General features: G+C 40.8%; 3 protein-coding genes and 1 long non-coding RNA gene across 4 annotated transcripts; 2 read left to right on the top strand and 2 right to left on the bottom strand.

Annotated features, from left to right (window-relative positions):
• Window positions 1–1,280: 1,280 nt before the first annotated feature.
• Window positions 1,281–8,500, bottom strand: LOC113534398 (extracellular calcium-sensing receptor). The gene is made up of 6 exons (XM_026927152.3): window positions 7,084–8,500; window positions 6,442–6,751; window positions 4,237–5,055; window positions 3,919–4,146; window positions 3,522–3,645; window positions 1,281–2,683 (listed from the first exon to the last, which is right to left on the bottom strand). Exons 1-6 carry the CDS (start codon window positions 7,305–7,307, stop codon window positions 1,779–1,781), a joined length of 2,610 nt encoding a protein of 869 aa, XP_026782953.3. The 5' UTR covers window positions 7,308–8,500; the 3' UTR covers window positions 1,281–1,778.
• A 996-nt stretch (window positions 8,501–9,496) lies between these two features.
• Window positions 9,497–13,524, top strand: LOC113534401 (extracellular calcium-sensing receptor-like). Its single transcript, XM_026927157.3, has 6 exons — window positions 9,497–9,704; window positions 10,012–10,303; window positions 10,549–11,379; window positions 11,811–12,038; window positions 12,242–12,365; window positions 12,500–13,524. Exons 1-6 carry the CDS (start codon window positions 9,595–9,597, stop codon window positions 13,411–13,413), a joined length of 2,499 nt encoding a protein of 832 aa, XP_026782958.3. The 5' UTR covers window positions 9,497–9,594; the 3' UTR covers window positions 13,414–13,524.
• Window positions 11,932–19,667, bottom strand: LOC128317029 (uncharacterized). The gene is made up of 4 exons (XR_004578293.2): window positions 19,535–19,667; window positions 18,257–18,341; window positions 12,195–12,338; window positions 11,932–12,022 (listed from the first exon to the last, which is right to left on the bottom strand). It is a non-coding gene; the product is annotated as an uncharacterized LOC128317029 (long non-coding RNA).
• Window positions 15,474–18,896, top strand: LOC113534747 (extracellular calcium-sensing receptor-like). Its single transcript, XM_034304936.2, has 6 exons — window positions 15,474–15,874; window positions 16,000–16,291; window positions 16,438–17,229; window positions 17,379–17,606; window positions 17,732–17,855; window positions 17,989–18,896. Exons 1-6 carry the CDS (start codon window positions 15,660–15,662, stop codon window positions 18,894–18,896), a joined length of 2,559 nt encoding a protein of 852 aa, XP_034160827.1. The 5' UTR covers window positions 15,474–15,659.
• Window positions 19,668–27,285: the final 7,618 nt, after the last annotated feature.

Genomic DNA, 27,285 nt, shown 5'->3' with positions numbered 1-27,285 from the left:
ATGAGTTGGGTTGGAGGATAGACAGAGGTAGTCTAACTGTACTTACTTCAATCACACACCTAATTTTGGTCATGCTCTATATATTTATTACATTAGAAGAAAACAATGAATTGTGTGGTATTTTTTCATCACATTTTTATAATAGATAGCGGAGTCTGTGCGCATTAGGAAAGTTGTGCAGAGGGGCAGACCTGTCTGCTCCTATGACCTTATACTATGTGCTGAATGAAAGATTAGTAACAAGAAAGGTTGTAAATATTCAGTATATAAAAATGTATCACCATTATTTTTGACCATCATTCTCAGGTAATCCAATAAAGACATTTTGGTATTGATCACTACATGGATAACTTTAATGAAGCTAAATTTATTACATTCAGCATGCTTATATTCTGTACAGTTTGGATCACCTTTATACTAGCTTATGTAAGCTTTCCTGGAAAATTCACTGTAGCTGCAAAAATATTTGCTATTTTGGCTCCAAGCTTTGGTTTGATTATTAGTATTTTTGCTCCCATATGTTTTACAATTGCATTTGGGCCAGATCGAATACTAAGTAGTGCCTTACAGATTTGGAACCCTACAAGGCACTTTGAGAGCCTCAAATAAAAAGCAAAGTTAACATGAAGATCCAGCAATTTGTCACAATTTGTGATGCTTATGTGTACATAGTATCTGAACCTCAGGATAATATTTTTTATGTTAAGTGTCATGATATATAAAAATAAATAGGATTATGCTTACATGTATATAGTATATTAGCCTTCTCAATATACCGCTAGGACAGGGGTGTCCAAAGTCCAGCCCCAGGGCCAAATGTGGCCCACGGACAGATGTTAACTGGCCCATGGCTTCTCTATTAGAATATATGATAGGTGGCCTACAGGCCAACACGGTACCATTTTTTCCGTTCACCTAATGGTGGCAGCAGACTGTGTTAACACAGTTAGCTAAAATGCAAGAACCTTGTTTTTCCTATGACTACACCTGCAAATTAATTTACAGCATGATATTTAGTCACAGCTACAAACAAAAAGCATAAAGTTAACAGTAATTTTAACTTTATTATGCATACAATCAGCTTTATTAAGGTTTTTACATGCACATCACTACTGAAAATAAAGAATTCCTGCTGAATTAAAATGGAAGATTAATATCCACAAAACTACATGTTAGTTTATACAAAAATGAAAACCATTCATAATCTAATTTTTAATGAACATTCATTGAACTGTAAGGACTCTTTCCATTTCTAATTACATATTGATGTGGATATCACTCTTTATGAACGGTAATTGAGATGGAGTGATCAATATGTGAAAGCTTATAAGCTGCATGTGTATATACCAAGTCATGAAATGCATGAAACATTTATGGGTGTATTTGTGCAGATATGGTAACATAGAAAATAAAATCCTTTCCCCTGATTCTTTGTAACTATTTTATTGCATTTTTAAGGTAGCTTCCAGCAAATTCAAATTTAAGAAATAGACTGTTTGTCCAAGAGTAGCAACTATTTTCCATAAAATAAACTTTATTGAACATCATCTTACGTTTATTGAACATGAACAATAAAAATAATTATTAAAAATGTCTAGTATTGTATTATAAATTCCAATACAGTGAAATACTAGATCTATACAGCATTTCCTTTCTTTGTATAGATTGTCATTGATAGATTCTATGATGGCATAGAATTATTGTCTCCGCTTAAAGGACAGCACAACCAAATGTATTTTGATTAAACTGCAGTTAGAAGAAAGTCTTGAATGAATAGTTCATTTTGATGTTTTTCCAGTCATTCCTTTTTTGGTATTAAGTTCAGGCCTCAGCAGAATAATGTAACATTTAGGAGCAAAGATACAGAAAAGCAATCCAAAAGTGGAGGCCAGAATGGCAAATATCTCCACTGCTACTGTGTATTTCCCTGGGGTGCTGTTGTATGCAGGTATGAATGAGATCCAAACAGCAAAAAAGATCAGCATACTGAATGTGATTAATTTGGCCTCGTTAAATGTATCTGGAAGTTTCCGACCCAAAAAGGCCAGAATGAAGCAAACACAGGAGAGGAGACCAATATAACCAAGCACCAAATAGAAGCCCAGAGGCCAAACATCCTTACACTCCAGTATGATCCTTCCGCCCTGGTAAGATGTGTTCTTAAAAGGGTAAGGGGGTGCTAATGCCAACCAGCTAATGCAGAGTATGGCTTGGCCTGCAGTGCAACTGACAATAAATGCTCTTTGCTGAGGAGGTCCAAATCGTTTGAGGGAACTGGAGCCAGGCAAGGTGGAGTGGAAAGCCAGCAACACCACAATGGTTTTGACTAGTATGCAGGAGATGCAAAGGACAAAACTAATGCCAAATGCTGCCTGCCGGGCCTGGCAGGACCATATTGAAGGCCTGCCCAGAAACACCAGTGAACAGAGAAAGCAAAGTTTCAGTGACAGCAAAAGCAGGAAACTCAGCTCTGAATTGTTGGCTTTGACTATGGGTGTAGATCTGAAGAGGAAGAAGATTATAGAGACAGCAGTCGCTGCAGCAACTCCCAAGAGGGACAGGGTAACAAGGATGATACCCATGATCTCCTGAAAGGAAAGGAATTCCTCTATGCCTGCCACACATGCCACACGCTCAGCATTGGACCAGTAGTACAGAGGACACCGGATACATTCTGTGGCTCCTGCAAGAAATGCACACACACACTTTTATGGAAGGTATAAAACATGATGGTTCCTATATCAGCACATCTTGAAGTGTTTTATTGTTCTTATATCATGGCAATTTGTCAACAATTATTGAACATCAATTCAAATCTTGAAGTAAATATGACAAAAAAATGCTGCTTGTTACAGCTGCATTTTAAATGTATAAAAAGGTGTTAGGTGTTGACACTGAGACTACTTCCATAAATTTAAAAGACATGTCTAGTCACAAGAAGATTTACCATGTTAATAATTAAACATTTTCGTTGTTAAATAACAACACATTTTAATGAGATTATGTGGAGTGTCTGCCATACAACTCCATATGTCATTACTATTGAAATTATTGTATTAGAATGAGTATATTGAAACCTGTGATTTGCAGCTGCACTACTGTCAGACCTGCTGTTAAAGAAAATTAATCAACACCTTCTGACCAATCAGATTTGAGAATTAAACCGGGTTTAGTATAAAATTTGCTACATTATATTTGTCCTGTTTATTAATCAGCTCTGTAATGACAATATTTAAAGTTCTGTACTATATCTATCTATCTATCTATCTATCTATATATATATATATATATATATATATATATATATATATATATATATATATATATATATATATATATATATATATATAAACTAAATAAAAATGTAAGGAAAAAGGAAAGAATATTGTGAATATTGTATTAAAAATAATTATTTAACCAGGCAGAATTTGCATTGATACTGTAAATACAGATTAAACATATATTTATATGCCTATCACTACATGTCTTCACAGCTATGTAGTGCATTTATTTCTTTTTACCTGATGTATTGGTGAATTCTCCCTCAGTGCAGGGTAGACAGTCAAAACAGCAGATGGGTTGGCCTGGTCGCATGGCCTGTCGAGTCCCAGGAGGACACAGGGCTGTGCACAGAGACAAAGGCACCTGCAGGACAATGTACACTGAAATTATCTTACAAAAATTCACAGGGAAGTAAAATGACCAAATAGCAAAAGTGCAAAGTGTGAAATAAAACCTAGCAAATTACTTAGAAAATGTGATTATAAGATCTTGTATTACACATTATTCAAGGCCAGACTTCTATTTTTTAAGGTCATACTTATCTGTTCCATACATCTGTGAGAATTACAATGAATTAAAGCATGTGGTTAACTGATAATAAACTAACTAGGTGTTTAATTTTTTTGGACTGAACACCTGGCTCTGCCCTCCTGTCCACTCTATCAAGTCCATGTCCATCTTGAGCTGCTGCCAACGGGGGGCTGAACCATCATAGCTGCCCACTCTCTGAAACCTGATTCCACCTCGGCCATCTTTCTGCCAGTTAATGATGTCATAGAGAGGTACTGGCTCACCGTTTTCATCAAAATACACCTTTTCTCCAAACTGATTTGTGAAGTTCACTCTCCTCAGATGATAAAGCAACTGTAAATAAAATGCAAAATAAACAATATGAACAGTATACAGTATTTTGCAATATATTAGTAGGAAGCAAAGACTGCATGATCCTTTCACCTGTCCAGGTGTGAATTCTGCCCCTGTATTACAGCTTCTCTGGTCTGAATCTTGTGCTATGGATGTGCACTGTAGTAGGTGGTGTAGAGCATGAGTAATGGCATACACTGCCTTATACACGTTATAGGAAACCCGCACCGGAGTGACACTTGTGTAGCTGCTTTCAACTTGCACCAGATTCTCCAAGCCAGTACAGAGTGGCTTGTCCAAGCCCTCACTGCTGGCATAATCCAGCCGGCAGTTGAACTGTTCTTCCCAGAACATGTTAGTGAAGACTGATCCTGGGTTATCCGAGGGCTTTATTCTCAGAAGAAATTCAGCCAGCCCAGAGATATTTGCACCCCTAAAGGAAAATCCCAGGGTCCCAGTTAACACATGCTGAAAAACTGGGGCTGTAAGAATACTGGCAGTTACCCAGGCTTCACTGGCAACCCACTGCCAGCCTGTCAGATTTCTCCCTGCCACCTCTGACAGCAGCTCTAGAAGTTGACCTTCTGTGGCAAATACCACAATCACTCGGGCTGTGGAGGCCTCCAGGGCATCAGTAATGGCACTGATCTGTTTTGGGGTGGGCACTTTCGGGATGGTGCGATGAAAAGCCACACAACCACCCCATTCTTCCAGCTGCTCAGTAAAGGCTTGGATTCCGTATCGGCTATAGTCATCATCTGTGCCAATTGTGCCCACCCAGCGCCAGCCAAAATGGGACATCAACTGCACCAGAGCCTGCACCTGGAAAACATCACTGGGAACAGTGCGGAGGAAGGTTGGGTACACGTGCTTATTAGTCAGACATGTGCAGGTTGCAAAGTAGCTGATCTGGATGTAGTTAAATAGAGAGAGGGAATGAGAGACAGATAGACAAATAAAGTTACTCTTTACTGGACAAAAATATATTCTTTCAGAGTCATTTCTGTACCTGAGGCTATGTGAGTGTGCTGTGAGGAATAATATTTAGTGGAATTTTTAAAGCAGTGCTAACCAATCGTATTCACCAAGAGCCATTGTGTCTGTACATTTTCATTCCAACCAAGCACAAAAAAGTTGATACTGAAGATGATGATTCAATAATATTTTAAATTCTGTGAGATAAATTAAGACCTAACAATCTGCCACTAGTCAAAACAAATAAAACAACAACTGTATATATTTAGATTGTGTAAGCACAATGATAATGGATATTATACAGACTTTCAATATGTATACATAAATATGTATATGTAAATTTATAGTAAAATTACATGTATGACATCACAGTGAATTAGTTTTAATGAGCCAAATATTTCAGTGAGGGTCAAAGTCCAACATTAACTGGATGTCATTATTATTTCTAAAAGCGTCTTTAAAAATATTCATATAGTGTGCCCCATTTTAAAAAAATAAAATATTCAAATTAATAATAATATTCAATATTCAAAATAATAATAATAATAATAAACTGCCTTTTATTTTAATATGCACCATGACAATAATTATATCTTCAGTGTCCTTAGTATATGTGTGCACAGTCTCTAAAAGACAATTAGGCATCTCTCTGAGTAACAACCATATAAATTAAGTATTATCTTATGTCATAAACTGTTATATCATTACACAGTGAAAGGACCAGGAAATCTAGTAAAAGAGGAAACAAGGCAGAATGAAAAAAGCAAGTGATAACAGATGGTAATTTGTGAGTCCTCGTCAACAAGAATGAATATGCTAAAGAACCAGTCACAGTTGTTCCTCTTATGGATATTATTATGTGAAGATTAGTATGAGTGCTTTTATTAAATTATGCAAATTTCAGATTTTATATGTATACCTGAAAATAATTTTTAATAAAGATATATATATATATATATAAACCAAAGAAACCTTCATATATATATATATTTATATATGAAGTCTCTTACATTAAAAAACTCTTGCATTATTATTGTATATTATTTTAATGCACATGAAACATCTCATTGATTGTAACACATTATTGCACATACTCTAACTCAGTCAGTTAATTTTCCTCATTATTTCCACAGTACTCCACTGTGTATCAAATATAGACAGGCAGTAGGGTTGGGAGGGTAATAAAAAGAGAGTAAAATAAATAATTTTTAAAAAGATAAAGACAGAGTGGAATGCCTACACTTATGGTAAATTTTGATTTAACATAACAGTGTTTGGTTTCTTTCCATCACTCTCAACATCTTTTAAGTCCAAGCTCACCATAGGGATCTCAAAAGGCCCAAATGTGTGGGCTACAGCTCGGGTTGGTGTAGATGATGCCAGGCCTATGATTGCAGGAACAGGAGCTTTAGAAAGGCAAGGAAGGCTTCTGGCTGCAAAGCTCTCTGTCTGAGGGAGTGAAGATCCATTGACCAGAGAGAATGCACTCTGTAGACTAGTGTGGACATGATCACAGCTGTCCAGAATACGATAACCCAGTTTCACACCTGGCAAAAGCCTGGGGTTCCTGTTTATCTCCTCAATAGCAAACACCATAGTCTGGACCCAGCGGAAAGCCCTCAGGTCAAAGCTGAAACAACAGACATAGTCGGATAAGGAAAGGAAGGTAAATCCTGGAAAATTAATGAGATAAAAACACAATCAGGAAAAAAAAATATATATATAAATAGATAAAGTTTTATATATATATAAAACAGCATAGACCTACTTTTACCTATTCATCAGTTTATCTGTGCATTTTACATTCAGAAATGTACCACTGTTTATGAAACCTAGACAGAGTCAGAGCCAGAAATTGCTTAGTGATTAATACAGGCATTGTGTACTGGAGCCATCCACTCATGTTTCTTTTACGTGGATTTCCAGAGACTGATCTCTATCAGAACAAGTGGTGTCACTCACCCACTACACCTCTGAACCTGTGGTCGTTCTGTAAAAACATGATCAGGTTTTGGAGCTATGTAATGCAGGGGGAAGAGCCCTCCAAGAATAACATCTCCATCCATCTCCAGCACATTAGGATCAAATTCTCCCATTCTCCAACAGCCACTGCTTGACTCTGAGGACTGAACCTTGGGCCAGAGCAGTAGAAATACAGCCAACAGTGCCAGCTCACCCACTGGCATATTCCCAAGTGTCACAGAGGCTCCTGGGCGAACTCATGAGCATGGATATCCCGCTAGAGTGTATGGCAGACTGGTGGCCTCTGCTTTATAAAAGAACTTATGTCAGTTTTCATAGGTGACTGACATCTACACAGGCCAATGAGGAGGAACGAAAGGTTGAGAGGAAGAAAACAATGACTTGAGCACTGAACAGACTTGGTTATTATGGACAGTGTCAAAAAAATTTATGGTGGCAATTATTACAAACTCAAAAGAAATAAAGAAAGAAAGAATGAAAAAAAGAAAAAAAAAAGAAAGAAAATTTTAATTGCTTCCATTAGACCAGAAGTTTATGCATTTACCTAAAATACACATAATAATGGACACACTTTGTGTGTGTGTGAATTTTAAAGTGCCCTGTTTGTAACTGACAGTGAATTTGCTGTGTTGTATGGTGAATACTCAGATATATGCAGAGGCAAATGTTAGACTCAAGGTTTACAGTAGATGAAAAGACAGGTCCAATATTGCCATCTGCAGGATCTGATGTAACTTACAGTCACTCAATCCAATACATATTTCAGAGGCAGGTAGATGTGTGGCATGACATGCTATGGCACAAGGCTCATGACAGGCGGAAATAGGAACCTCCAGCACTGTTTACTGGTCAAATCAAGAATTGAGCGTAAGATTTCATATGATTAAAACAAACAAACAAAAAAACTACTGGCACCAGTCTCTATCTTTGGTCTCATGTGCCCCATTCCAACTCTACAACCTTTAGAACCATTCTATGGTCTCGGATGAGGCTCAAAGTGACAATGCTAATATTGTTGCTGTCCCAAAACTATGGAAGTATGTTTGCCCTTTTTAATACTTATTTAAAGTCTTATTTATTCTCCCAGACATATATATTTTAAGGTCTATAGCATGGGTCTTCAATCTAATAGCAACCAAACAGAAGTCAAGTAATTCCACTGGACATACAGTACACTGTTAGGTATGTCTAATATTTGGCCAGAATGAAAACGCACAGCCACAATGACCCTTTATAGACATGATTGAAGACCTCTGACCTATAGCATCCAGTTGTTTGTATTGTTCTGTCTTGTGATTGTCAGCAATTTATTCATATTCAGTATAACTGTATTACATTACAGATATATCATCTCCCATTTTCTCTCATTCTATGGCTGATTTTACTCCAAATTTTATTGGACCGAACACTCCTATGACTTTTTATATTGGAGAAGTGAGTGATTTAAATTTATAATAATGTGCTTGAGTAGAATGTGTTGCAATTCATTAGGTCACCAAGATTTACCAGGTAGTGTAGATTACTCACGTATTAGCGTGAGTAATCTACACTACCTGGTATTAAAGGTTGCAGTATTTCGGGATGTATGATGTTTTGCAACATAATATAGTAAATTTGGCTTATGTCATCTCATCTGATATCTGTCAAGTGATGGGCCCTGCTTTATTTTTATGGGAGTACAATATAGAGAATTTCTATATGTTCACATAGAATAATGAATAAGTAAAACCCATAATTTTGAAGAGACCATCTTCTGACAAATTCTGGAACATTTGGAAAAAAAAAAAAACACATTCAAGTATAGGAGTGTATATTCAAGAGGAGTGTTATCACTGCCATGGCACAAATAGTTAACTAACCCACAGTTAAATTACAGGATGTCTCTCTTAATTCTTCTGAAGGTGTTTGATAAAGTACACAATAGAAACAGTGTGATACTTGTAAAAAATAATAATCAAATATATATAAAAAAATCATCTTCAAAAATATAATGGAATATTGAAATACCAATAACAACTGCCAAAATCACTCGTAGCAAATGCACAAATAACCAAGAGCAACCAAAGTTGAGAAAATATGTATGCAGCTTTCCTGAGGTTACTAATGGTCACTAAAATCACTAACATACAATATATGTATCTTCATTTAGTAGGAAAAGTAAATACCATGAAAATTATAATATTCAACCATTACATCAATTACATATAACCATAAAAGCCATACAAACATAAAACAACATGATGCCATTATTTCCACAGAGGCCCATGTGACCTCGCCAGCTATATAAAACTCAACCACATATTTCCACAATAAGAGAAGGAGAGACAGAGAAGCAGAGAGAGAGAGAGAAAGATGTGGCCTGTTGCATATTTGTATCTGTGTATATCCTGGATCTCATTATTGGCCCTTTCTTTCTCCACATCTTCAGCCACTGGCTTGGACCTAGACTCAGGATCCTGTCAGCTCCGGGGCCACTTCAGGCTAAATGGGATGCACCAGGATGGAGACCTTATTCTGGGAGGCCTATTTGAGGTCCACTTTCTTACTGTGTTTCCAGAGTTGAGCTTCACAAGTGAGCCAGAACAACCCTATTGTGAACAGTGAGTGGGTTCAGCAAAGGATAATAATGAGAAAAAGTCCAAAGGTGGAACAAAAATCATAGTTAACAGAAGATTTAATTTATTAAGTGAATTAATTCATTGAGATGGTAATATGTTTGAAATTACTGATCTGATACCAAAAGCAAGTGTTGTGCACTTGCATGAACTTAATGTGTATATTTCTAAAAAGCCTACTTTGCTTGTATAAGAAAAAAATAGCACAGCAGGATTACACAATTGATTCAGTACACCCATTATTACATCTTCACTCACATTATCTATCTTTTTGTCTGTCATATTGCTACAGGTTTGACATGGCAAGCTTCCAGCAGGCAATGACTATGGTTTTTGCTATTGATGAGATCAATAGAAATCCCAACCTGCTTCCTAACATCATGCTGGGCTACCATCTGTATGATAACTGTGTGAAGCTTGCTGTGGCATTTCGGGCAGCCACAGCCCTGATCAGTGGAACTGATGAAACTGCCTCCAACCTGAACTGCACCAGTTCTCCCCCGGTGATTGGGATAGTGGGGGACCCGGGTTCCACTCATTCTATTGCTATCTCTAGTGTGCTGGGGTTGTTTCGGGTGCCCATGGTACAGATTCAGGGAAAGTTCAGTTTGCTTCTAAGAATTGAGGAAAAATGTTGAGTTTAAATATCTAACATATATAATGTTATTATTTTTGTACTAATTATATGCCAGTAGATTCATTCTAACCATTAGGAGAGTCCGTTTCCTTTCTGAATACCATAATCTCCCATGTTCTGTCATTTTATGTCTGCCTTTCTTTTGCACAATCTTCTTCTCTCACTTTTCTTTTCTTTCTCACTTTTCTTCAGGTGAGCTACTTTGCCACTTGCTCCTGTCTCACTGATCGGCATCAGTTCCCCTCGTTTTTCAGGACAATCCCCAGTGACGCCTTTCAGGTGCGTGCCATCGTCCAAATCCTGAAACGCTTCGGTTGGACCTGGGTGGGCCTGGTGTACAGCAATGATGACTATGGTATCTATGCTGCACACTCCTTCCACCAGGATGTTCAGGAACAGCTGGATGGCTGTGTAGCTTACTCTGAGATGCTGCCAAGGGACAACAACCGTAGAGATGTGGAGCGTATTGTCAGAGTGATCAAAACCTCCACAGCCAAGGTGGTGGTGGTGATTTCTACCGAGGCCTACTTGTTGCCACTAATGGATGAAGTGTCTCTGAGAAATGTAACTGGAAAGCAATGGATTGCTAGTGAGGCCTGGGCTACTTCGCCCATCTTCCTCACACCACGCCTGCTACCATTCCTTGGAGGAACTCTAGGAATTGCCATCCGTCGTGGAGAGATTGCAGGGCTTCGGGACTTTCTGCTACACTTGCGCCCTGACATGCAACCCACAAACAACATGGTGCAGATCTTCTGGGAGGAGATGTTCGGATGCAGGTTTGATTCAGATGGCACGCAGACTGCCAGGGAAGACGAAATAATATTGTGCACAGGGAATGAAGATCTGAGCAGCACAAATACAGCATACAGTGATATGTCTGAACTAAGAGCTTCTTATAATGTATATAAAGCAGTTTATGCACTAGCTCATGCCCTGCATGACCTCACACAGTGTCAGGAGGGCAAAGGGCCCTTTAGTGGTCACAGCTGTGCCAGAATATCTACCCTACAGCCTTGGCAGGTGAAACTGATAAATACACACATGCTTATTGAAGTACTGCACAAATGCCACACACATTACAGTGAGAAAAATTATATGCATATATAGTTTTATATCTATTCTCTGGTAACCCATGATGAGGAATTGTTAAAGTAGTAGTTCTGTATTCACCCTGTATTTGAAATTTATTTAATTATTTAAAAACTGCTACTGTTCTAAAACTAAAAAATAACTTGCATGTAAAGATAATTTGTAATGTTTAATGTTTTGACATAGAAAAAAAAAGTGATTTTTTTTTAAATTTCTAATACTCTATGTGATTCCATCAGATGCGAATGTGTAGCATTGCCCTACAATGAGTTTGTATTTTAGGTAAAATATCCATGTCAATCAAAGACATGTTTAAGACCTGTCTTCTCTGCTTGTCTTGTCGCTTCTAATTACTGGTACAGGTTGTCCATTACCTACAGAGTGTGAATTTTACCACTGGCTTTGGAGACCATGTATCATTTGACAAGAATGGTGATCCTTTGGCTATCTATGATGTCATGAACTGGCAGCCAAACCTGGATGGGTCAATCAGGGTCCACACAGTTGGTGTGGTGGATGAAGCTGCACAGACAGACCATGTCCTTACATTGAATGAGGATGCTCTGTTCTGGAACTTTGATACAAAGAAAGTAAATCACAGTGAGCCAATACTGTATTAGAGAACAGGCTTATATGTTAAATTACATGTGAAACTTTGAAACTGTGACAATTTATTATTATTTTCATTTATTTCCTCTTTATGTTGCACATAAATATCACCAATAGTAAAGGGACAGTAAACATACAGCTGAAGTAATGCATTGCTGATGAGTCTGGACTCTCCATTTCTTAGCCACCGAGGTCTGTGTGCAGTGAAAGCTGCCCTCTGGGAACCAGAAGAGCCAGAAAGAAAGGCATGCCCATCTGCTGCTTTGACTGTCTGCCCTGTGCTGATGGAGAGATCAGCAACACAACAGGTGAGCATGACCTTTAAATTTTATAAATGACAGAGCATACCACTAAAATGTGTGCTGTTCATTTTTGATAATTTCTCTTGCCCCATCTTTATTGGTATTTCTCTCTCTCTCTTTCTCTCTCTCTCTCACTCAAGATTCTATTGAATGCACCGCATGCCCTGATGAGTTCTGGTCCAGCCCAGAGAAGGACCGTTGTGTCCCAAAGGAGGTGGAGTTCTTGTCCTATGAAGAGCCACTGGGCATCTCCTTAACAACAGCTTCCCTGTTCGGCACCTGCTTCTGCACTGGGGTTCTGGGTGTGTTTGTGCATCACCGCCACACCCCTGTAGTCCGGGCCAACAACTCTGAGCTGAGTTTCTTGCTGCTCCTGTCACTCAAACTGTGCTTCCTTTGTGTGTTGCTGTTCATTGGCCAGCCTCAGCTGTGGACATGCCAACTGAGGCATGTGGCATTTGGTATTAGCTTCGTATTGAGCGTCTCCAGCATCTTGGTCAAAACCATGGTGGTTGTGGCTGTGTTTAAGTCTTCTCGGCCAGAAGGCCAAAATGCTATGAAGTGGTTTGGAGTGGCCCAACAGCGAGGTACTGTGCTGGTCCTCACAGCCCTCCAGGTGGTTATATGTACAGTCTGGCTGGCTACAGCATCTCCCACACCCCACAAAAATACTCGCTATATCAGCTCAAAAATAGTCTATGAATGTGCTGTGGGTTCTGTCATGGGGTTTGCAACTCTATTAGGCTACATTGGCCTGCTGGCTGCTGTAAGCTTTCTTCTGGCTTTCTTAGCGAGGAACCTTCCAGATAACTTTAACGAGGCCAAATTCATCACTTTCAGCATGCTGATATTCTGTGCCGTGTGGATCACCTTTGTGCCTGCATACGTCAGCTCTCCAGGGAAGTATTCTGTGGCTGTAGAGGTCTTTGCTATCTTGGCATCTAGTTTTGGGCTGCTGGTAGCCATATTTGCTCCAAAGTGCTACATTATACTCTTGCACCCTGAACGGAATACCAAAAAGGCCATCATGGGTCGACCACCACAAAACAAATAGCGATAAAATATATATTGTTTAATAATTATATATTATTCAACTGTTTGCATAATATGATGTCTTATTTAAAGATTCATGAATTACTGTGTGTTGGATACTGAGAAGAGAAGAATAAATAAATACACCTATAAATCAGAAAATAATTGTATTATTTCACTTGATGTCACCCAAAATGTCAAAAGCACAAGAGCTTCCCTACTACAACGAGACCTTAATTTCAGACAGTTGGTATTAGCTTCATACTGAACATCTCAGTATGAATTTCCATATCCAAGTCCTTTAGGTTTTGCCCTCATATTACATATAATTCAAACAAAAAGGGGAAATAAGAGAAGAGGATGATTAAGATAACTAATTTAAAAAATCCATGCCATTTTACCTGCTAATCAACATGCAATCTCTGAGGTGAAATACAGGGTTCAGCAAATTACTGGTATCTACACAAATACTGGAATGCTTATAGAGTCCCATTGGGCTGTGCCTTAAGGTGCATAGGATGTTTTTCACATTCAAACATAAAAATGATCTAAAACAATAATTATAAAGTTGTAGGCTGCAACCCCTTTATTGGACTGTATTGTCTCTCCAGGGAAGTGGCCAATATGTGTAACTGTAATATAATCAATAAAGCAAAGATTTAAGATTGCTTTGTTTAAGTCTTGTTTACATTTTTAGTAATTACTTTAGTGATTTTTAGTAATGTTGACTGGCGAGTGATATTCCCACATACATTAAACATCTGTCTTCTATTCTGTGTGTCAGCCATGGACAGGGTTTTTGGATTCAAGTGTAGTTTTATTTGTGCAAATGGCAAAGCATACAAATCCAAATGCCAAAGCTGGTAATGATTAGTGGATCAAGAAATAGTTTTGCACAAGCATGGCAAACTTGATAAACTAAACACATCAAATCCAGAAAAAAATGTCAATTATTATTTTTTTCTCTATTTTTTAAGTTGGTTTTCTGTAGAAGTTGTGTTTGTCTTTTCACTTCAAAAGTGATCCAGACTTTTGCATACAACTGTAAATGTACTGCTAAAATATTGTAAAATCAGTAAGTAACCAGGAAGTAATGGTTAGAGGTCATGTGGTTGTGTTTTTTAGTTGTGGCCATGAGGTGACCTCAAATTTAGTCTTGTCCATCTTCACTGGCTGAGAGTACAGAATGTATACCAAAAATGCCACTTTGAACTTATGAACTCAAATTTCTTCTGCTTCATGTATAGGCAGTTTTCTAGGAGCTTCTGGAGGACCTGTTTCACATTTTATTGCTCTGAAGAGGAATAGATAAGAATATCATTGATGATGTACACTATTGCAAAGTGATTTAGTATTCTTTGTAGTTCCTCATTAATATATGCTTGGAATACTTGGAGAAGGCACTGACCAGTCAATATGGCATCACAAGTTATTCAAAGTATTTTAAAACAAACCAGAAAACATGAAAATATGGCTAGTAAATGATTGAACATTAAAACCTATTTTTGTATTAACTGATTCAGGTTCCCTCCATTACTTTAAGTACTTTGTATATATTGGATAAAAATCTCTGAACTTATACTGAACTGTTTTGTTGGCACTTTTGTTAGAGTAGCATTTTTTTCCTATTGAATGAGGATTTGTACTGTTATAGTGCTATATGGGGAATTTTTTTTCTGCTTTAGAAAATGTCTTTCTACAGCAGGAAAAAAAATGCTTTCTCTGTGAACATTTGCATTTTATGAAGAAAAAAAAATATATTCTTTAGATGGCTGTGACAATGTTGTAGTAAAAGCATATATTCTTCTCCAGAATAGACGGTAGAGCCAATTATTTTTTTCCTGACATGACAACATTAAAGATTATACTACCAAAACCTCTGCAAAATTAAATATTTTGGTACAGGTTTGAGAAGTATTTTAGGATTTTTGTTTTCAATATTACCCACCACTATGACATGCGATCTGTAACAACAATAAGTACACAAAAAGTAACTTGAAACCACCCAACAAAAATTGCCCAGCCACCAGCACCCATAGGCAAAACAGGCTAAACCAGACCCACAGGCCTACTTCTTTCAGATTACAGCTGATCATATTTAAAAGTCACACCTCCTTTTTTGAGCAGCCCACAAGCGTAATTTTACCATAGAGAATTTTCTTTACATCTGTATAAATACCAGGAATCTTTACTGATCAACCAGCCAAAACATCAGTCCAGGCATACTTTCTTCTAACTATTATCACTATTCTTTACCTGAGTAGGTTGATGGAGTCTCTCTTTACTCTCTTGCATGTGGTAATGGCCATTATTAATTTTTCCAGAGTGAATGGGACTGCTTGTAGCCTACAAGGAGAGCCTGCATACCCACAGATCTGGAAGGATGGTGATATCATTGTTGGAGGGGCTTTCCCCTTCCATAGTAGTTGGGAGACCATTGACTTATCCTATGTGGTCATGCCACCTCCAATGAAGTGCATGGGGTAAGCAGCTTAGGAATAAAACATTTTCGCCAATTAGTGCACAATTAAATGGAATCATACTGAATATAATATAATTAACCACATAGCAGTCTAGTCTTTATTGTTTCTCTTATTTTCCTGACTAGCCTTGATTTGAGAGCACTCCAGTTTTCCCAGACATTGATCTTTGCAGTAGAGGAGATAAACAACAGTTCTTCTTTACTGCCAGATGTCTCTCTGGGATACAAGATCTATGATACATGTAGTTTTGCAGCACAGGGGATTAGAATGGCCATGGCACTTGTTAATGGAAATGAGAATTCAATTTCAAATGATCACTGTACAAAGCCTGTCCAGGTCCAAGCCATAATAGGGGAAACATACTCATCAGTGTCTATGGCTATAGCAAACAGTATTGGGCCTTTCAGTGTTCCTATAGTAAGTATTTGTGTAATTGGTTATCAGTGCAAATAACTGAAAAGTACAAAAGAAATGTGCATCTATCATTTTGACTAATTATGTGTTAAGATAGATGGTGGTGTACAAAAATGTCTCACGTATGTGATTCTTTTTTTTTTTTTCAGATCAGTCACTATGCCACCTGTGAATGTCTCAGTGACAAAAGGAAATATCCCTCATTTCTGCGCACCATTCCCAGTGATTATTACCAGAGCAGAGCACTAGCAGAGATGGTCAAGCACTTTGGCTGGACCTGGGTGGGAGCAATAAGAAGAGATGATGACTACGGTAACAATGGAATGGCTGCCTTTACTGAAATTGCAGTACAGTTGGGTATCTGCTTAGAATATTCACTTCCATATTTTAGAACATACTCAAAAGAAAGGGTGTTGAGAATCATTGACCAGATCAAAATCTCCACTTCTCGTGTGATAGTTGGATTTCTTGACACATGGGATTTGGAGAATCTGCTGCATGTATTTTTTGAACACAACATCACTGGATATCAGTGGGTGGGAACAGAGGCCTGGATCTTTGACCCAGAGCTAGCTAATTTGGACAAGTACAATATACTACAAGGAGCTATAGGACTAGCTATCCCCAAAGCAAAGGTGACAGGCCTGCAGGATTTTATTCTAGATGTAAAACCATTGAAATCTGTAGGCAGTGCCATTTTTCCTGAATTCTGGGGGGCTCTGTTTGACTGTGAATATACAGTGCAGAATGATTCAGAGGGCTTGCCAGTGTGCACAGGAGAAGAGAAGCTGTCTGAAGTGGAAAACACATTCACTGACATGTCTCTGATGCCCATTTTTAGTAACGTGTATAAAGGAGTTTATGCTATTGCCCATACTCTACACAACCTTCTTGGCTGCAAAAAAAAATGTCCTACAAAGCAACAGCCTGATCCAATCACAGTGAGTAAATATACAATATTTATTGTATACTTATGCCACTTAGACCAGGCATGCCACATGTCACACTAACTCAAAAGAATATATATAATGTGTGTGTGTGTGTGTGTGTGTGTGTGTGTGCGCGCGCGTGTGTGGATACATTTTGTCAGTTTCTAGAACACCTCAAAAAGGTATATTTCAAAACCAAAGAAGGGGAAGAAGTTTACTTTGATAAAAATGGTGACCCTCCTGCAAAATATGAGATAATAAACTGGCAAACAAATAAAGAGAATCAACATGAATTTATCACTGTTGGACTCTATGACTCTACTTTACCTAGTCATGATCAATTAGCAATAAACATGTCCTCTATAGTGTGGGCACAAAATACCAATCAGGTAAGTAAAAGAAAGAAAATTGTTTACTTATCTATTTGTCTTTATATGGCATTTGTTCTTTCAATGCCTATTTTTTAAGTTATACTCTATTCTTTTAGGCAAATTAATATTTTTCTAAATCATAGGTACCTATATCTGTATGCAGTGAGAACTGCCCTCCAGGTACAAGGAAGGCTGTACAGAAAGGAAAGCCTATCTGTTGCTTTGACTGCATACCATGTGCTGAAGGAGAGATCAGCAATATGACAGGTACAAAAATACCCAGATAGGAAACAATTGCAAAATATGTTGGAATTACTCACATCATTAGAGATATACTGATTATTTTCCCTGTGTATCTAATGTGTTTTTTATTGTTTATTTCTCTTTCAAACTATGACAGATTCTATTGAATGTGAACAATGCTCTCAAGATTACTGGTCAAATTCACAGAAAGATAAGTGTGTAAAGAAGGAAGTTGAATATCTGTCCTATGAAGAAACTATGGGAATTTTGCTGACAACTGTTTCTATTATTGGTGCATTTCTAACAATGGTAATATCAGTAATATTCTTTAGACATAAACATACCCCAATAGTCAAAGCCAACAACTCTGAGCTGAGCTTCCTGCTGCTCCTTTCTCTGACCCTGTGTTTCCTTTGTTCACTTACTTTCATTGGTCAGCCCTCTGAGTGGTCCTGTATGTTGCGCCACACAGCGTTTGGGATCACCTTCGTCCTCTGCATCTCCTGTGTTCTGGGAAAAACCATAGTGGTGTTAATGGCCTTCAGGGCTACACTTCCAGGTAGTAATGTAATGAAATGGTTTGGGCCTCCACAACAAAGACTCAGTGTACTTGTCTTCACTCTCATACAAGTCCTTATTTGTGTGCTTTGGTTGGCAATATCCCCTCCTTTCCCCTTTAAAAACCTAAAGAGCTACAAGGAAAAGATCATTCTAGAATGTCATTTGGGCTCAACAATTGGTTTCTGGGCTGTGCTGGGTTATATAGGTTTTTTGGCTATTTTCTGCTTTGTTTTGGCTTTCCTGGCACGGAAATTGCCTGATAATTTTAATGAAGCCAAATTTATCACATTTAGTATGCTAATATTCTGTGCAGTTTGGATCACTTTTATTCCAGCTTATGTTAGCTCTCCTGGCAAATTCACTGTAGCTGTAGAGATATTTGCCATTTTGGCCTCAAGCTTTGGGTTACTGTTTTGTATATTTCTTCCAAAGTGTTATATCATCATATTGAAACCAGAAAAGAACACTAAAAAGCAAATTATGGGTAAAGCACCAGCGAAGTGAGCTAATAGTCTACTTATTAAATTACTGTATTTAAATAATTTGATCAGTGAAATATTAAACTTTGCAGGTTTGCAGATCTGGCAATAATTGCAATTTTGGCCATACATATGCTTCTGCTATTTGTAACTCTATTCCAACATATTATAAAATTCTATTGATATGAGAGGAAAAACTGTAGAATGCAAATGATGGGCAATATGCTATCAAATCTCAATACAAATGTCAGGTTCTGCATATAAGCATGGGGAAGGACCTATTATTAAAGCTAAAGCAAACATAACAAAACATATGTAATTATGCTTATTAAAACTGATTAATTCATGTAAATGGGCATTACCTTAGCCATTCTAAAACCTTTATTATTACACTCACCATATGACCTACAAGAACATGAACTGTCATTAAATGTTTTCTCATAACTGGCTGTCTTGCATTCTCAAACTAAATCAACATCAACTTTGATTCCACCACAATATGCTTAGCTAAGTTTAAAAACTGAAGCTACAATTATGGCTTCAGTGAGCTTCCTTGCAATTGTAATTTAGTGCTAAAAAGACATTTAGTTTGCTGCTGTTATTGTTGGATACTTATTTTGATATCATACAAACATGATGAGAAAACAATAAATAAAATGTTACCATATCGTAATGCACATTGTTGTAGCTTTAGTAAATCTTTCATGCCAATAGTATGACACTACTTAGAATTCAATGATTATAGTTAAAGAAAAAATTGTTTTAAAACAGGTATACATATAGTTATAAAGTGCTATAAGGGGCTATGTTGACTTAGAATTGGAGTCTTCAATCTTATCCACAAAGGGCACACACCTGATTCCACTTGTTTAATCAGTTCACCTTGGTCTCCAATCAACTTTTAAGTGTGCCTCCTATTTGGCTGGAATGAAAGCCTGCAGGCACAACACCCTTTTATGGATAAGATTGAAGCTCTCTGACTTAGGGTGATATAGTTTTATTTTAATGCAACTTTTTTTAAACCCTTATAAAAAAAAATCCTGCAGGACACACTGAAAAGCTTTATAATTCCTGCAGGACTGCTGCACACCTCCTGAAGAAATAAAATTTCCAAGTACTTAATCTATCCTGCAGGAAACCTATTATTTCCTGTAAATAGACCTGCAGGACATAATTCTTGGAGGACATAATTCTTGCATATAATTTTTTCCTTCATAGAATTCCTGCAGGTATTACTACAGGAAAATGAACTCAAATTCCTGTAGGATATCTGCATAATATGCCTGCAGTATTCCTGTAGGGTTTTTTTGTTTGTTTGTTTGTTTTTTTTGTTTGTTTGTTTTTGTAAGGGAAAAAATTGTGGTCTTTATTCTGTTGAAAGTACTGCATGCGGGGCTTTTCCTTGTATTCATATATTCCCACAAATTAATGGGAATTCCTTATACTAGATAGATATCAACTCTGTCCTTGATAGTGGATGCATGTTGCAATTGCTTTAATACATTCTTAAAGCTCAAATCAATTAATGTGATAAATCAGAACTTTCCATAACTACCTGGTCATGATGGACATGATGCATGATATGTGCTTATCTTCAGGAAATGTTGCTCAGGGCTAAGAACATTAAAAACAGGTCCATTAGTAAGTTCCTATACAGTCCCATTCTCTAGAGGCTGGTGATTGTGCATGGGTTAAAATGACATGATAGGCACTTTTTAAGCTTATTAAAGGATATAAATGCTGGGGCCTTTGTGGTAAAGCATCACCTGAGCTGCCATGCTTCTCTTTCAGGTAACCTTACTAAACATTCTTGTTCATGCCAAAAGCCTGTCATGAGGCACAACCTGAACATGAATGTCATCTTTTGAGATACTGTGTTGTTTTTTGAGGACAAGGGACAAGAATTTCAGTTATTAACATTATATATTATTTTCTGTGTTATATTAGTATTATATAATGAAGAAAAGAAAGTATTAAGTATTAGTATCTTATTATTTACATCTTTATAGAAACTTCTGTTTTTGATTAGATATTTAAAGATAATTTCAAAGTTTTAATATTAGACAGAGATGCTTTGCACAGGCATTCTTAATGACTGAAAAGAAACAATCAGTATTGAAAGTACTGGTGGACAATTCTATATACAGATGCCACGCTTCAAGCTTCAACATTTCACGCTTAAAGATTATAAATGTATTGCAAAACATCTAAATAAAATACATTAAAAATGCAATGGGCTGGGGTGGCTCAATAGTTAAAGGCTTTGGGTGACTGATCAGAAGGTCAGTGTTCAGGCTGCCACTGCTGGGCCCTTGAGTAAGGCACTTAACCCTCTCTGCTCCAGAGGTGCAGTATCATAGCTGACCCTGTGCTCTGACCCCAACATCCTAACAAGCTGGGATATGCAAAGAAAAGAATTTCACAATGCTGTAATGTATAGAGTATGTGACAAATAAAGGTTTCTACTTTACACAAACCAATATATGTATGTCTCAGTTAATTTATGTTTCACTTTTTTTGCACATACTATGTATTGTGTATGTTGTGTGTTTCAGTAGGTTAACATGTGCTTGAAAAAAGAAAAAAAAATCCCCTGTGATTATACTACCAGAGCAGAACAAAGGCAGCTGGTTATTTGCTTTGGCTTGAACTCAGTAAGGGCCATTAGGATGACAATGGATTGGACATAAACACTATTTTTCTGTGTAATTGACACTCAGTAAAGAATTTATGTAAAGTGCATTCTGCACCTTTTGAGAGCCCACATTACCCAGTAAAAATATTTGCATTTGGCCCTTTCTACAGGAAGTGAATTCTGTAAAACAGCATGTTTCTTAAAGAACCTAGGAAAGTATATTTAGCTGGACATTTACTCAAAGCAAACATGTAATGGTTCTGAGCATTTTAAACTTTTTTCCTCAGGTGTCTCGAATGTTTATGCTCCATGTGAATTGTACATGTCATTAAAGAAGAGGAGGGGAAAATATAATTTTTTCCCCTATATTTTTACAAAATGGAGATTCACCTGCAAAAAAATGACTTCTCTGAATACTTCTTTGAAACCACAATGACAGTAGTAAATATTTGACTATAATATTTACCCCCGGCCAAATTACATATTTTGTTGATTTTTGAAGTTAAGAGACACAAAGACAACTTCTGCAGCAAATTCTATGTTTTAAAAATAACATTTTTGCTGCAAATGTTAATACACAGTTACTTAATATCTGATGAACATAAAAATGAAAAAAAAAAAAAATATAGTAATTGCAGCACATGCAAAAGTTTGGACACTCTACTAAGTCAGTGTCATGTCAATGCCGGAATCAGCATCAAAACGTCTCCAGGTTATGTATGTAACCATGGTTCCCCGAAGGGAACGAGACGCTGCGTCGAAACGCTATGGGAACGCCTTCAGTGTGACCGTGCTCTGAATTACATGTCTAATCAGTCTAATTAATGGCGAGACGTCACGGGCGGGGTGACGGAACGACCCGGAAGCATAAAAGCCCGAGCGGCATGCGCCGCGCTAGCTTTCAAGAAGTGAGGCAAGCGCGGCAGGGATGCCGGAAGTGTGGCACCTAGACGCAGCGTCTCGTTCCCTTCGGGGAACCATGGTTACATACGTAACCTGGAGACGTTCCCCTTCAGGAACTCGAGCTGCGTCTAAACGCTATGGGAACGAGTATGCCCACGCCGCCAGACTTACAAATCCCTGCCTAGTGTGGGAAAGGCACAGCTAAGGCAAAAGGACAGAAGAGCCAGGAGTGGCTTGCATATCCAGGCCATAGAACCTGGTAAAAGTGAGGGGCGTGGACCAACCCACCGCGTCGCAGATGTCCTGCATGGACACACCTGCCAAGAAGGCCTTGGAGGCTGCCACACCTCGGGTCAAATGAGCCTTGACCCCCAGGGGCGAGGGGAGACCAGAGGACTCGTAGGCCAGGGACGTGGCTTCCACGATCCACCGGCTGAGGGTCTGCTTAGTAGCAGGATGACCCCTCTTAGGGGGACCAAAGCATACAAACAATTGGTCCGCCTTCCTCCACGGGGCAGTTCTGTGGACATACACGTCCAGTGCTCGCACTGGACACGTACAGTTGAGCTTCCATTGGGCGGGCTCCCGAAAGGGAGGAGGGCAGAAGGCCTGCAGCACGACTGGCCGTGGCGCCGAGGAGGGGACTTTCAGTATGTACCCCACTCGGGGGTACAAGAACGCTTTGGCCAAACCGGGCGCAAAGTCTAAATAGGAAGGGGCCACCGAGAGGGCCTGAAGATCCCCCACTCTCCGCAGAGAGGAAATAGCCAAAAGAAAGGCAGTTTTTAACGTCAAGAGACGGTCCGAAATCTCCTCTATAGGCTCGAAGGGGGGTTTGCAAAGAGCCTCTAAAACCACGGCCAGGTCCCACGGAGGGACCCGAGATTGCACTGGAGGCCTCAGCCTCAGCGCACCGCGGAGGAAACGTGTAACCAGGGGGTGCCTGCCCACTGACTGGCCACCAAGAGGGGCGTGGTAGGCCGCAATGGCTGCCACATACACCTTCAGGGTGGAGTGGGTCAGCCCCGCGGAGAGGCGGGCCTGCAAGAACTCCAGCACTGTACCAACCGGGCAGTGAACAGGATAGAGCCCGTATTGAGACGGCGAGGGATATAAGCTGCTCTCAGCGAGAGGAGCTTTCCCTGGGACCACACAAGGATCTGGAGCGCCAGCCTGTAAAGGGGGCGCGAACGCAGACCTCCCTGGTGGTTGATGTAATAGGCCACTGCCGTGTTGTCGGTGCGCACCAACACGTGACAACCTCTTAGGTCCGGGAGAAAATGTTTTAGTGCTAGAAGCATGGCCAGCATCTCCAGGCAGTTGATGTGCCAAGTGAGACGGAGGCCACTCCACAGACCACGGGCTGAGCGGCCACTCATGACCGCTCCCCAACCGGTGAGGGACGCATCCGTCGCTAGCATTACGCGCCGACCAGGAGCTCCCAGGACCGGGCCCTGAGACAAGAAGCCAGGCTTCCTCCACATGTCTAGAGCCCGCAAGCACCGCCTCGTGACTCTGATCATCCGGAGCAGATTTCCCCTCAGGGAGAACCCCCTGGTCTTGAGCCACCACTGTAAGGGCCTCATATATAACAGGCCAAAGGGTATTACGATGGACGCTGCTGCCATCAACCCCAGCAGTTTCTGCAACTGCTTGACAGTGAGTGACCGGCCTTCCCTCACTCTCGCGACTGCCGTGCGGATCGACTTTATCCGAGCGGGAGACAAACGCGCCTGCATAGTGGTCGAATCCCACACCACGCCCAGGTAAGTTGTTCTCTGAACCGGAGAAAGCACACTTTTCCCGGCGTTTAGCCTTAACCCCAGTTTCTTCATGTGGGTGAGAATGACATCTCGATGCCGAACCGCCAACTGCTCTGATCGAGCTAATATCAACCAATCGTCGATATAGTTCAGTATGTGGATGTCCTGGAGTCGCATAGGAGCCAGAGCAGCATCCACACACTTCGTGAAGGTTCGGGGTGAGAGTGCTAGTCGGGGTAAGCTTCGCCCCCGAAAGCGAACCTCAGGAACTTCCTGTGGTGGGGAAGGATGGAGATATGGAAATATGCATCTTTTAGGTCGATCGTGACAAACCAGTCCTCGGACTTGATCTGAGGCACGACCTGAGTGACCGTGAGCATCTTGAACTTCAGTCGAGCGACTGAGAGGTTCAACTGCCGCAAGTCCAAGATAGGACACAGCCCCCCATCCTTCTTGGGAACAATGAAGTAGCGGCTGTAAAAGCCGGACTCTCTGTCGTGAGGAGGGACCACCTCGATGGCCTCCTTCCTCAGGAGAGTGCACACTTCCTGTTCCATCACCAGAGCCTGCACTGGGCCCACCAAGGTGGGAAGAACCCCGGAGAAACGAGGCGGAGGAAAGCCGAACTGGATTCGGTAGCCTCTCTCTATGGTACACAGGACCCACTGAGACACATTCGGCAGAAGTTTCCACGCTGCCAAAAAGCTCACTAAGGGGATCAGCCTCTCGAGACTGACCTCTGGCATGACAGAAGCGGCTAGCTTGGCACCCTGGAGCGGCGAACCGACAGGGAACGCCCGGGCTAGCTGCTCGGCAGGCCTCCAAGGAGGCCGCGAGCCTCCCAGACCCGCTACATTGCTGGGCGGGAGCTGGGAGAAGCATGGGCAGTCGGAGGGACCCGGACCTGGAGCGCCATGGAGACTCCCAGTCCCGCCTCAGGGGAGCACGGGAGGCGACGCTCTGTTTCTGCGCCTTCCTATGGGAGGCGACCGTACACGGAGGGGACTGCCCCCGCCCGGCAGCCCCACGAGAGCGACGAGGGAGAAACCGCTGAAAGGCCGCGGCCTGAGCGCGAGCCTGTTGGTACCTGTCGACGACAGAGTCTACCGCGTCACCGAACAGGCCAGAAGGAGCCACTGGGGCGTCCATAAGAATGACCCTGTCCTTCTCCTTCATGTCGGACAGGGTCAGCCAAATGTGCCTCTCCGCCGCCACCAGGACTGCCATAGACCGGCCGATAGCGCGGGCGGTCTCCTTGGTGGCGCGGAGGGAAAGGTCAGCAGCCCGCCTGAGCTCCTCCAGGTGCTCAGACGGCATCTCCCCCTCATCCAGCTCTTTGAGCAGGTCGGCCTGGTACGCCTGTAAGACGCCCATAGTGTGCAGACACGCACCGGCCTGACCCGCTGCCGCGTACGCTTTGCCCACGAGCGCCGAGGTGGTACGCAATGGCTTAGTGGGAAGCACCGGAGCCTTCAGGGACGATGCCGCGTCAGGGGACAGATAGCATGTTAGCGTCTGTTCAACCCTGGGCATCGTCCTATAACCAGCCACATCAAGCCCCGCCACGTTAGCATAATGAGAGGAGGCGGGAGTAAATAGACGGGCGGAAAAGGGCCTGTTCCACGACCTCGACACGTCGGTGTGGAGGTCAGGAAAGAACGGCAGGCTCCGGGGTGGAGGTGGCGGTCTGCTGTGCAAAAAGCGCTCATCGAGCTTCGACCTCGCCGGCGAAACCCGAGTCTCAGCGGGCCAGTCGATACTCAACTTAGCGACGACCTGCGAAACCACCTCCAGCAGCTCCTCATATTGGGGAGACTGCGGCTCAGGATCGGCGCCCTCCACGTCAACCTCCTCGGAGGAAGACAGGCGGCGCACCGGGCCCGCTCCCCGGGGGGGAAGAAACCGCAGAGCGTGCTTCCGAACCCAGGGAGCGGACGGTAGATCTGGAGGGTGATGAAGGAGAAAAGGGCTCGCCCGTCTCCATTCCCTCAGCCAGATCTAGCTGCGAGCCCCACGAATGCAGACGCCGTTCTGCCTCGGCAGAAGCGGGGCCGGCACCGCGAGGCTCGCGGGTGAAGGCTCCCTCCTCGAAGAGAGCCTTCCGAAAGCGGAGCACGCGCAGCGACAAACGCTCGCAATGCGAGCAGCCGGCTCCCTCCCAGACAGACAACGCAAAGGCTGTGTGTGTCACCACCGTGATATAACGCGGGCAGGGAGGGAGACAGCCTAAAACGCTGTCCGGTAATCTCGCCCTTCCGGTGTTTCATTTTGTCTTTGGCCTTAGACATGCTGCCAACAACACAAAATAGACAAACAATATGACAGACAATATGACATAGAGCGCTTGCTGAATGACAGAAAGCTAGTGCGGCGCATGCCGCTCGGGCTTTTATGCTTCCAGGTCGTTCCGTCCCACCCGTGACATCTCGCCATTAATTAGACTGATTAGACATGTAATTCAGAGCGCGGTCACGCTGAAGGCGTTCCCATAGCGTTTCGACGCAGCTCGAGTTCCTGAAGGGGAATTATAGTTCCCAGAACACAATGAGGCCTACAAACATGGCCAGTGACAACACACGGCCATCATAGGCTCTTTCATTTTCATGTTCACCTGATTACTGATTACACACACCTGGTTACAATCACAGTCACATTCACCCACAGTATATAAAGACTTTCTAACCACACTCACTTCATGAAGTGTACGATCTTTGTTCATATACCAGTCTATACCAAGATTGGCACTGACGCCACTCTAGCATGTAACTATGCAGCATGCCACCTGCATCGTATACTTAGAGTCCTCAAAATCTAAAGATCAAATACATAATAGCATTTGAAACTGTTCTTAATTAGCAAATGTGATAACCCTGCAAAATGATAAATGATGGACCACAAAAACATGGTCATCATCTGCTACTATGATGCAATCTGCCATAAAGTCTTGTTTACAGTGTCATTTTCGGTTTGGACCTGTTACCAAGTGGATGTTTAACATATACAGTAGGTCACTTATGTTTTCACAAATCCACACAGCAAATATGGGAAAAATTCACATTACAGATAATAATAATTATAATAATAATAATAATAATAATAATAATAATAACAAT

This window comes from Pangasianodon hypophthalmus, chromosome 6, assembly GCF_027358585.1.
Source record: "Pangasianodon hypophthalmus isolate fPanHyp1 chromosome 6, fPanHyp1.pri, whole genome shotgun sequence".
In the NCBI taxonomy this organism is placed as follows: domain Eukaryota; kingdom Metazoa; phylum Chordata; class Actinopteri; order Siluriformes; family Pangasiidae; genus Pangasianodon; species Pangasianodon hypophthalmus.
Note: the sequence above shows the minus strand (reverse complement) of the source record. Positions and strands in the feature narration are given on the sequence as shown.

Excerpts from the sequence above, each read along its gene's own strand:
- LOC113534398 (XM_026927152.3), bottom strand. The coding sequence starts at position 7,307 with ATGCCAGTGGGTGAGCTGGCACTGTTGGCTGTATTTCTACTGCTCTGG. Across the intron at positions 3,646-3,918 it reads GGACAGGAGGGCAGAGCCAG|GTGCCTTTGTCTCTGTGCAC; the intron begins GTGTTCAGTCCA and ends ATTGTCCTGCAG. Across the intron at positions 2,684-3,521 it reads AGAATTCACCAATACATCAG|GAGCCACAGAATGTATCCGG; the intron begins GTAAAAAGAAAT and ends CATTTCTTGCAG.
- LOC113534401 (XM_026927157.3), top strand. The coding sequence starts at position 9,595 with ATGCACCAGGATGGAGACCTTATTCTGGGAGGCCTATTTGAGGTCCAC. Across the intron at positions 9,705-10,011 it reads GAACAACCCTATTGTGAACA|GTTTGACATGGCAAGCTTCC; the intron begins GTGAGTGGGTTC and ends ATATTGCTACAG. Across the intron at positions 12,039-12,241 it reads GGAACTTTGATACAAAGAAA|CCACCGAGGTCTGTGTGCAG; the intron begins GTAAATCACAGT and ends TCCATTTCTTAG.
- LOC113534747 (XM_034304936.2), top strand. The coding sequence starts at position 15,660 with ATGGAGTCTCTCTTTACTCTCTTGCATGTGGTAATGGCCATTATTAAT. Across the intron at positions 15,875-15,999 it reads CCTCCAATGAAGTGCATGGG|CCTTGATTTGAGAGCACTCC; the intron begins GTAAGCAGCTTA and ends TTTCCTGACTAG. Across the intron at positions 17,230-17,378 it reads AACAGCCTGATCCAATCACA|TTTCTAGAACACCTCAAAAA; the intron begins GTGAGTAAATAT and ends ACATTTTGTCAG.